Source organism: Cajanus cajan, chromosome 11, assembly GCF_000230855.2.
Source record: "Cajanus cajan strain Asha chromosome 11, NIPB_CcT2T_4, whole genome shotgun sequence".
NCBI lineage: Eukaryota > Viridiplantae > Streptophyta > Magnoliopsida > Fabales > Fabaceae > Cajanus > Cajanus cajan.
The window spans coordinates 45,658,764-45,670,048 of record NC_138527.1 but is presented as its reverse complement, the minus strand read 5'-3'; the positions used below and the strand labels follow the sequence as shown (position 1 = coordinate 45,670,048).

The following is an 11,285-nucleotide window of genomic DNA, read 5'->3' as shown; positions in this document are numbered from 1 at the left end:
ATGATATTATTTTAATGAAAAAAATATAATTCCACAATCTCCCTTTTTCACACTATCTTTCTCCTGCAAACCTCTCTCCTTCTCCCGCAAATCCTCTCTAACAATTCACTTTCATAACCAAAAACATGGAAGGTAAAAGAAAAGAGAAAATGAAGAATTGAGGAGTTGAAGAAGAGGAAGAAACAATGTAAGAGAGAAATAGAGAGAATAAAAGCAAAGCATGAAATAATAAAAATAAAAAAAATAACTTACCTTTCAAAGTAGATTGCAAAGGGGAGAATACAAATGGCAGCAACCGTATGGCGATATGAAACGATAGCAAAGATGAAAGAGCCTTTAACTAGTATGGCCTTTGATAATAGCTGCATCCCACTAATAAAAACTTGCACTAATATCATGCTCCATAGAACCTTCGATGATGAGAGCCATTGTTTCAAAGTTCTCCTAGTCTTCATTTCTCTATGCGTTTCACTCATTTTTACCATCTACCATGCATCTAAGGAAAAGAAAGAAACAAGCGCATTATAACAAGGTGGAAGACAAAAATATACTTAACAAAGATGTGTAGGTATATGTGAAGTTATAACACTAGTGAAACTCCAAAATTAAGTGCTAATGAAAACTTATGAGGTAAATGAAATATGGTGACACATGCGCGCATTAGGGAAAAACTATTATGTTAGGAAACTTTCAGTTTCAACTTGCCAATGGTTTCTCCCATGTTGCCACCGTATTATTTCGTTATTTCCGGGCGAACTTTGAGTGTTTGGAATGGCCCTGGAACGGCCCCAGAACGGGCCGTTCTGCAAGTAGAACGACCTGTACTGCTTGCAAAATGGCCTGTACTGCTTGCAGAACGGTCCGTTCTGCAAGCAGTGCAGTACAGGCCGTTATGGGGCCGTTTCAGGGCCGTTCCAAACTCAAAGTTCACCCAGAAATAACGAAATAATACGCATAAGACGAGAGTGTTACCTAGATGTTGTATTCGTCCCAGAAAATGAGAAGTTGCACACTTCAGATGAGAGTCTGAGAGAGTAAGGAGAAGAATATATATGATATTGAAGCAAAATAGAAGAGAATGAAGTAATGGGAGCAGAGATACTATAATTAACTTTCTGATACTACTTTTAAAATTGATTGTTCAATAACCGATTTTAAAAGTAATACTTTTAAAATCGGCTACTCAATAGCCGATTTTAAAAGTAGACTTTTAAAATCGGCTGTTTGGAACCGATTTTAAAAGTCTCACTTTTAAAATCGGATGTTCAAGAGCCGATTTTAAAAATAGCGTAAGAGACTTTTAAAATCGGTCATAACGTAGCCGATTTTAAAAGTAATGCCATTATTTACAAAATTGCCACCGCGTCACTTTTAAAATCGGCTACCTAATGACCGATTTTAAAACCCTGATTTTAAAAGTCATTTTTATACTAGTGAAAATTTTAATTTGTTTAAATAAATTATCAATTAATAAAAATAATTCCGTACTACAATATAATTATTTATTTTAAATTTAAAATATAATATATATTATTAAAATATGTATATTTATACAAATTTAAATATAATATATTTAAATATAATGTTTATCTATAATATAATAGTTATAAACATTTATTCTTGAAATATACAAACAAAAATATTAGTTATCAATAAATACAAATAATGTTATTCTACAATATAATTATTTATCTTAAATATAAAATATAATCAATATATTTAAAAATATTTATTTATTTATTTATTTAATATATATTTGATATATTTATTTCAAATTTTAGTTATATATGATAAGTATTTAACAAATAATGCATGTAATTTTTTTTAAAATGACATGTTTACTTTTTTTCATCATTTTGAAATCCATTCCGAATCCATCCGTCCACTAGTGGACTGGCCTGTCAGGCTTTTGGGCCTTTTAGCGAAAGCCTGGAGTTTGAGAGAGGGCCCAGTGGTTTCGGTCGGGACTGACGCAGGAAGAAGGATTGAAGGAAGAGGGTTGTGATTCTGGGTGTGCAGTGTGCAGTGTGCAGTGTGCAGTGTGCGCTGTAGCGAGCTAGTTTGATTCATGTCTGTGTCTCAGGTTGGATACTTGGTTCCGCTGAATCAAAATTTAGAGGAAGAAGCTTCAGTTCCCAAGTTATCTATCTCAGATGGCACAAATGTTATTGGGCGGAACAACATTCGTGTCTCCGACAAGAGGCTTAGCCGCAAACACCTCACTTTAACTCCTTCTCCCAATGGCTCCGTTAATTTGCTCGTCGTATTAACCCTAACACCTTACCACCCACTCTCTTTTCTTTCTTTAATTCCTTAGTTTTATTTCCTTCCGCTTTGTTAATGTTAGGAGGGGACAAACCCTATCGTCGTTAATTCCGGGAATAAGAGAAGGAAGCTGAACCCTAAAGAAGAAGCTACCATTTGTAATGGTGATATAATCGAGCTCATTCCCGGTCACCATCTTTTTAAATATAAGCTCTTCAACGAAGCTCAATCATCATTCAAAAATAAAGCTTCAGCCAGGACTTCTAAGGCATTCAATTGTTCATGTGCATTAAGCTAATTAATTATGCTCCCATTTTTTGTTTGTTTGTGTAAAATGAATTGTTGTGTATTGTGTGAAATCTGCAGGATAAGGTTGAAACATGCAGCCAGAAACAAGAACGGAAGTATGTGCATTCTCAGTCGAGTGAAGACAATAGTGTGGAGGCTATTCGTAATTTCCGTCTCACTAATGACCAAGTACCTACCACATTTCGGCTTTTGCGCGTGCAAGGGTTACCATCTTGGGCAAATACTTCTTCTGTTTCTATAGCGGATGTTATCCAGGTTCGTTTCTAACAATATGATTATATTATAGATTTTAACGTATTCTGTTCTTGCTGTACTCTCTTGAATGGAGGTTTTGAGCTACAAATCAACTGCTTTTGTGCTTCATGGTAAACTGTTTTTAACCATCGCTTACAATAATTATGCAATGCTTCAAAAGATACCTTTATTGCCGCAACCATTGGCTCCAGAATAATTTTGCACTAACATAAGTTGGCTAGCACAAGTATATTTAACTAGAAAAAATTGTAACTACTTATTGATTTTATTTTAATGCTCATCACTGGTAGGGGGATATTCTAGTTGCTATTCTTTCAAACTACATGGTAGACATTGACTGGTTGGTTCCTGGTGAGTTTTTCTGTCCGGAGTTTCCAACTCCTCTTTGCTTTTTCTTTTCTATTCTTTTCCCTAATTTTCCCTGTTTGATGTCCGACTTTCATTTTTATCCTTGACACTTCTGAGATGCTGTACCAATTTAAAATATTCAGACGTTAATCTCTTTTTTTGTTCTGTTTTGAAGTTGATTGGGGACACTTGTGTTAATTTTTTGTTCTGCTCCTTCACTCCCACTGAAATAGCGCATGATTTGTCTTTCTTATGCTTCCATGATTATTATTTTATCTCACGTGTTATCATAGCAGGAAAGGCAATCTAATCATCTATCTCTAAATTATGCACCGCCATAGGCTGCTGGCATGTCTGGTGTTCTAAAAATTCTGCTTACATGAATACATTTGATTGAAGTTCTTTCACTATTGAGTCTATTCTATTTCTCCCTTTCTATATTTTCTTGGTGTAGCATGTCCTGCACTTTCAAAAGTGCCTCATGTGCTAGTTCTTCATGGAGAAAGTGATGGGAGGGTGGATTACATTAAGGTTTGTCTCAGATCTAATTCATTTGGCTTGTTATTTGTAAGGTTGAATATGTAAGATTGGCTGGATGAATATTAACTTGCTACTTCTATTATTGTTAGAGAAGCAAACCAGCAAACTGGATTCTGCACAAACCACCACTGCCAATTTCATTTGGGACACACCACTCAAAGGCCATGCTGCTTATATATCCTCAAGGGGTGAGAGTCATTGTTCATACAGCAAACTTAATTTATGTAGATTGGAACAATAAAAGCCAAGGTTTGTGGATGCAAGATTTTCCATGGAAAGATCAAAATAGTCTGAGCAAGGGATCTGGATTTGAAAATGACCTGGTTGAATATCTCAGTATGTTGAAGGTAATGATATATACTGTTCTTTTATATGCAGAGAAATGAATACACAATCTCTAGTGTTGATAAATAAAATTAATGCTTCAAATAGTTCTTGAAAGACCCAGTTGAAGTAACCTTTCCCAAATTACCGGACACTTAAGACAGTTGGATTATTCTAGAAAATTCACATGTTAAAAGTTTTCAACTTAGATTACTTTAAAAACTTGTTGCCAATCTGAGTAGTTATATGGCTTGTGAAAGCTAAATAAGATATTGATTTTATTGATTGAGTATTATCATTAGTGTCGCTACTAAAACTATTCATATTATGCACATCATTATTTATTTGGTGGTTCAGTGGCCAGAATTCTCTGTTAAACTTCCATCCCTTGGAAACGTCAGTGTATGTCCATCTTTCTTCAGGAAGTTTGATTATAGTGAGGCAAGGGTATGTTTTCCGTTCATTGTTCTTAAATTATTTCCTTTGTTATTTAAATGTTATGAATTATTATTTATTATGTTTTAAAATATGTTACATTGTCAGATACACTGTACATTAGAATATATAATGCTGTTTGCATTATATTCAGGTTAGATTAATTGCATCTGTACCTGGATATCACTCTGGTGCTAGTTTAAAAAAGTGGGGACATATGAAACTACGTTCTCTGCTCCAGGAGTGTACTTTTGATGAAGAATTTAAGAAATCTCCACTTGTTTATCAGGTACAGTTGGGCTCTTGGCTGGGTTGCATTATACTCCGGGTGCAGTATTCATGTTAATCTTATGATTCCAGTATTAAATGAAAAAACTTAAATGTTCAAGTATCACACTATTTTCTTTCATTTGATTTTCTTCAACTTGTAGTAGTTACCATAATGTATCTATTTTGACCAGAATGTGATAGATTTTATAAAAGTGCAGTAGTTACCATTTAGAATTTTGTTGAATACTTGGTCTATATCTACTGCAGTTCTCCTCCCTTGGCTCTTTAGATGAAAAATGGATGGCTGAGCTAGCATCATCAATGTCAGCAGGTCTCTCTGAAGACAAAACACCCCTTGGTATGGGGGAGCCTCTAATCATATGGCCTACTGTTGAAGATGTCAGATGCTCTTTAGAGGTAACGTATGTAGATGCTGGGGATGTATTTTTTACTTTCCGAGAAAAAAAAAAAAAAAACCTTTGGTTTGCATTTCATGTTCAATTTTAAATGTTATTTTAGAGCTTAATCAAAAATTTATTGATATATCATGTGCCTAGTCTATTTGTATCGAGTCAAGAACCTTTTGAATTTTGTGATGCATGATTAGTAATTCTCTTTAATACTTATGAAAATAAATATGGGTCATCTTCTATCTCTGTTTCACTTAGGAATGAGAATAGGCAATGGGCAGCGTGCCTAATATCCAAACCCAGAGATATGCTGCACCTGTTACCTATAATATATAGAAGCCCTAGATCTTACCTGCTTGATTCCTGATTAGTTAAACCTGGACCCATTTACTCAGTTCCTATTTATGTAAGTGAAAGTCTGCAACTCTAGTTTGGTGTTTATACATGAAAAGTGAGAGACGAGAGCTCAAACACTATAATTATTATAAATTATGCTACAATATAAGATATTTGCAATGCTTTTTAAATAGTAATTATTATACATAAAAAAATCTATTAATATATATATTATAGAGTATGAAGCAGGATGAATAGCATAAAGCCCAGACTCTTGTAGATATTTCCTGAGCTTGTTGGTTCTAGGAATGTTTGTTCTCTTGTACTTTCACCAGAGGCAATCTTTTGGTGTTAACTGATAAATAATACAAGCATTTCTTGGCTATAAAAGTAATTTGTTGGCAAGAGCTTTTGTTTTATGTTGTTTCTTTTTTCATTTAGGCGTGTTTCATAATTGAATTTCTATGTGCAACTTCCTAGTCAACTTTTTTTACCTTATATTTATTTGTTCTGTAGGGCTATGCAGCTGGAAGTGCAATTCCAAGTCCTCTGAAGAATGTGGAGAAAGCATTTTTGAAAAAGTACTGGGCAAAATGGAAAGCAGACCATACAGGTCGCTGGTAAGTATATTTTGTCGTAAATGGTTGCTATACCCCTTTAGCCTGCCAATTATTTTTAAATTTTATCATTTAATTTGTTCACATTCTCTTGGAACTATAATAATTATACTATTTTTTTTTGGCAATCTATTGATTGATTTTGAATCAAGAAATCGATTGCTTTTATGTAGAAGTTTTGCTTTACTGCTTGCGGTATAACCTTTTCTCCTTTCCATGGAAAGTATTACTTAGACACCCCCCTCCCCTCTCTTCCTAACTCCGAAGCTGGAAAGGGTAATCAACAAGTCATGATTCTCTCCTAGTCCTAAAGTAGAAAACTTGGCACTCCTTGGCTAGTTTGAATATGCCTCACAATTTTTTTATTGGACATAAATGCTAATCTGTCTCACCAATTATATTTATGTTTGTGCTGTTTCAGCCGTGCTATGCCACATATAAAGACTTTTGCTCGTTATAATAATCAGAATCTTGCGTAAGAGCTCCAGCAAACCTATTTACATGCACTTCAGCTTTTTATGTTCGTATTCACAAAAAAAAAAAAAAAATCTTTTTATGTTGAAATTTTTGGTCATGTATTGCTCTGCTAAGTAACTGTGGAACCACAGTTATAACTGTGGAAACACATACAATCTTTCTATAGATAATTAACTGTGGAAATACCCTCTTCCCAAATAGTTGGTTCTTGTTAACTTCGTCAAATCTTAGCAAAGCTGCCTGGGGAGCTCTCCAGAAGAATAATACTCAGTTGATGATTCGTTCATATGAGGTATGTCATGTTATCTTAGTGTTGGTGTTTCTTATCTGACAGCTCAGACCCAAGAATTGGTGTGAGCTTCATTATTTTCAAACCTTACCTAATGACGCCAAGAAGAGTGTTTTCTCTGATTATTGTTTTGTTTATTATACTTGGGACATTTGCTGTCAAATAAATTTTATCCTGTTCACCAGAGGTTGCGCTAGAAAATATTAATACACATTTTTCTTTCAGCTGGGGGTGCTATTTCTACCATCATCATTCAAACGACATGGATCTGTATTTTCCTGTACCAGTAATGTTGCACAGTCTGAGGTTAGCCGACATATCCTTGCTCTTTGATGATGTTTTATGCTTGACATGATTGAACTTCAAATTGTGAGGGAGAAGGAAGGACCTTACTTTCAGCTCCCTAACCATGGAAATGAGAAAGAGACAAATACTAATAAACTAAGAATTGCAGGATAAAATCCCAGCCAGAGAAACATCTGAAATGAAGAAAACAAAACTGGTAACCCTAACTGGGCTAAGGGGAAGAATGCATTCATCATCTGAAGTTATTATCCAATTACCTTTGCCTTACGAGCTCCCTCCAATGCCTTATTCTTCCCAAGGTCGTGCCTTGTCACTCAGCTGTTTCTGGTATGTCTAAAGTGGCCCGAGCTTGTTACATGTCTTCTAATTATGGTTTCCCTCTGCAGATACCCCCTGGTCTTGGGACCGGCAATATAACAAGAAAGATGTATATGGTAATGTTTGGCCGCGGATGTAAGCGCATCAAGATTATTGACATTCTTACTGTACATATCAATTGGACTCCTCTCCTTTGTGAATAATGGCACCATTCTTATTGCAACCGAGTTTTCTTCATGAATATTTAAGTCTTACATGAGGCGAAGGTGTCTCATTTTTATTCCTTGTCAGAAATCATGGTAAACTTTTGATTTGGAGTAAAATGCACCAAAAATTGAAATGTTACTTCTTTTGATTCTAGAGGATTTCGTTTGTTTCATATTGTTTTTCATTCAAAAGTATCGAATCTTTGATAGATTCCAACCTTGTTCCCTGATGCATTGCATGAAGTTTATAAATAATATAAGAACCAATAATCAGAAATTATTTTTATGTAATTTTAAAATAGTTACTATAAGAACCAACAAAATTTATCATACAATATTTTTTATTACAGAATAATATAAAAAAAATATTTATATCGTCACATACATGATATTTCATTGAATATTTTAGACAATAATGTAAAAATAATTTATTGTCATTAGATAATGTAAAAGGTTATTTATTTACAGTCATCAGTTGTAATAGATAATAATGTAACATGTTATTTAGTCAGATGATATTTCATGCATCAAAGAGTCTACAGCTTATAATTGTTTTTAATATTACTTTTTTCTCGAGAACTATTTTCAAATTATTCCCAAAATTTTCAACATTTTTTCTCTTTTCATCTTCCCAAAACTCATTCTTAAGCTTAGTGCACAGATGTACCAGACTTGAAAACCAGATATTTACTTGGATGCAAAATTTATTTATATATTTTAATAACAGAAGATCATGCCTAGCTGTAGAACTGATAGCTTGAAACAAGCAACAGGAACAGGAGGATGGATTATTCTTGAAGCAAACCCGCGCTTTAGATTTCCGTGGAAGTTTTATTTTCTTCGGCCGGGGTCTATGATATCTCATAATACTAAGTTACTTCGTGCTTGCTTATTGCTTATATTCGCCTTTCACCTCTAACACCATCCCAAAAACATCGCTAATACATAGACATCGCTGTAAATCGCAATAGATGAAGAACCAAATGGCAAGTATTATATTTCAAAGCACATTCAATTGATATTAAAATGGAAGGCATTCATGGATATAAAGTATTTCACAAGAATATAAAGAAGCAAATTTATTCTAATGGATATAAAGTTGTTCACAAGACTATAAAGAAGCAAATTTATTCCAAGGGCCGACTGAAACCAATACGGCCCAAGTTCTGAAATTTAAAGACACCATCACAGAAAGAGCGAACACTTAAAAGCCACCACGGAGACGCAGGACAAGGTGAAGGGTGGACTCCTTCTGAATATTGTAGTCAGCAAGGGTCCTCCCGTCTTCCAACTGCTTCCCTGCAAAGATCAGCCTCTGCTGGTCCGGAGGAATTCCCTCCTTGTCCTGAATCTTGCCCTTCACATTGTCAATGGTGTCTGAACTCTCCACCTCAAGGGTGATGGTCTTCCCCGTCAAGGTCTTGACAAAAATCTGCATGCCACCCCTGAGACGCAGAACAAGGTGAAGGGTTGACTCCTTCTGGATGTTGTAGTCAGCGAGGGTGCGTCCATCCTCAAGCTGTTTTCCAGCAAAAATCAACCTTTGCTGGTCTGGGGGGATCCCCTCCTTGTCCTGAATCTTGGACTTTACGTTGTCGATGGTGTCGGAGCTTTCCACCTCAAGGGTGATGGTCTTTCCGGTGAGGGTTTTGACGAATATCTGCATGCCACCACGGAGACGGAGGACCAGGTGGAGGGTCGACTCCTTCTGGATGTTGTAGTCGGCGAGGGTCCGCCCATCCTCGAGCTGCTTCCCGGCGAAGATCAGACGTTGCTGGTCTGGTGGGATCCCTTCCTTGTCCTGAATCTTGGCCTTCACATTGTCGATGGTGTCCGAACTCTCCACCTCCAGAGTTATGGTCTTACCGGTCAGAGTCTTAACGAAGATTTGCATCTACACCAACAGCAGATAAATCAAAATCAATATCAAACCAACACACACACACACACACACAAGAATCTTTATTAGAATATTTCACAATTTTAGGCTTTAATGAAACTCGAGAGCAAAATTGAAAATTCGAAGGCTGAAATTTCAAGAACGTGGGGAAAATTTCATTATCGCTTTTAAAAAGCAGGTGTGAACAACATAATGAAGAGCGATACGATTGATGCTCGCAGAATGATGATCAGTTAGGTAAAAATTGAAAACCTAAATAGAATGAATTTGAGAGAGGTTTGAAATATTAACAAATTGGAGAACAAAAATTGAAAAGATGAGGAGGCATACCTTGAAAGGTTTGAAAGAATGAGAATGAAAATAAGTGAAATTGGGAATGGAGGAAAGAAGGGTATGGTATGGTCCATTTTATAGGAGATGGCGAGATAACCGACTTAGACCTCTTCGCCAACCACGTTCCGAAGCTGACGTCGAAATTTAGAATCGGTTGGTTAGGTGAGCGGTTCCGTAACGGAGTCAATGTACCTAGACGCTCTTCACTCTTTTCACCGCCACTTTCTTCGTCCACGTCAGCTTTCTTTAATAACTTAGGCATTTGTTTCAACTTTTTTAAAATAGCAAAAACATTGAAAAACTCTAAAATCTATAATTTGATTAAATTGAATAATTTTTTTAAAATAAAAGGTATCTGTTTGTTATTATTACTAGTGAAATAAAAAGACATACATTATCATTTTTTTCTCTACATCGTTTTTATTTTTTAGGCAAGTCATTCAATTTACTTTTTTAAATAATTTTTTGAAGAAAAAAATTACTTTATTTTACCTTTCTTAGACGAGTTTAATGTGATTAATTTGGTGCAAGAGTTTGAAATAGAGCAGTGAATTTTTAAAGAGCATTTAAAGGGTAAAAACATGGAGATCCGATCGTCAGGTTATAATTTTGTTTTGTTTTTTTCTTTGTCAGTACTTTACCAAAAAAAAAAGGTAAAAACACCTAAAAAAAATATGTACACGAAATAAAAATACCTTTTATTTTTGTTACAATTATATAAACATTTAAAGGAAAAAATATCAAACAAAATATGTTAGTTCCTTTTATTTTATTTGAAAAGAAGTTATAAAAAAGCATATAATTTATAGAGTGTGTACGAACTACAACGCTATATATATATATATATATATATATATATATATATATATATATATTTTTTTTTTTTTTTTTTAATTTCTAACATCTTTGGGTGTATTAGTTGAGCCCACGCAAGTCGCTTTACACAGGTTGGCCATGGCAATTGTCAAGTGGGCTTCTATCTTTCAAAAATACTAATATATTAAAAAAAAAAAAAAAGAAGAGTTAACTGGGCTTTCAAATGTTTTATCATTGTCCGCTTCACTTTCCATTAAACCATAGCTGAGAATCTGAGAATATAGCTTCACTTTCAACATCTTACATTCATCCCGTAGCTATTTATAAAATATATTTTATTTAATTTACATTTATCTAAGAATATTTTTAGAATAGCATTTGTCTCTGCAGAAAATAAATTAAAATTCAATGTTTTCGATGGTCATATGTATACTCTAAACTTTAAAGTCTAAATACTTCCAAAACAGAAAGATGGGCTAATGCATACGAATACGAACTGCACATTCAAGAAACTTACGTGGCAGTATATAC

At 34.6% G+C, this 11,285-nt stretch overlaps 2 protein-coding genes across 3 annotated transcripts; one reads left to right on the top strand and one right to left on the bottom strand.

Moving 5' to 3' along the window:
- Positions 1-1,959: 1,959 nt before the first annotated feature.
- On the top strand, positions 1,960-7,859 carry TDP1 (tyrosyl-DNA phosphodiesterase-like protein). Of its 2 annotated transcripts, XM_020362143.3 has the most exons (16): positions 1,960-2,263; positions 2,348-2,533; positions 2,632-2,829; positions 3,120-3,180; positions 3,632-3,708; positions 3,812-3,905; positions 3,982-4,064; positions 4,399-4,488; positions 4,631-4,765; positions 5,014-5,163; positions 6,009-6,112; positions 6,531-6,584; positions 6,788-6,878; positions 7,101-7,181; positions 7,330-7,480; positions 7,568-7,859. In XM_020362143.3, exons 1-16 carry the CDS (start codon positions 2,069-2,071, stop codon positions 7,636-7,638), a joined length of 1,821 nt encoding a protein of 606 aa, XP_020217732.1. In that variant the 5' UTR covers positions 1,960-2,068; the 3' UTR covers positions 7,639-7,859. The 2 variants fall into 2 exon arrangements, with proteins under 2 accessions (XP_020217732.1, XP_020217731.1); XM_020362142.3 differs by having other exon boundaries at positions 1,961-2,263; positions 3,807-4,064.
- An 899-nt stretch (positions 7,860-8,758) lies between these two features.
- Positions 8,759-10,095, bottom strand: LOC109800243 (polyubiquitin 11). The gene is made up of 2 exons (XM_083067230.1): positions 9,936-10,095; positions 8,759-9,599 (listed from the first exon to the last, which is right to left on the bottom strand). Exon 2 carries the CDS (start codon positions 9,597-9,599, stop codon positions 8,910-8,912), a length of 690 nt encoding a protein of 229 aa, XP_082923356.1. The 5' UTR covers positions 9,936-10,095; the 3' UTR covers positions 8,759-8,909.
- Positions 10,096-11,285: the final 1,190 nt, after the last annotated feature.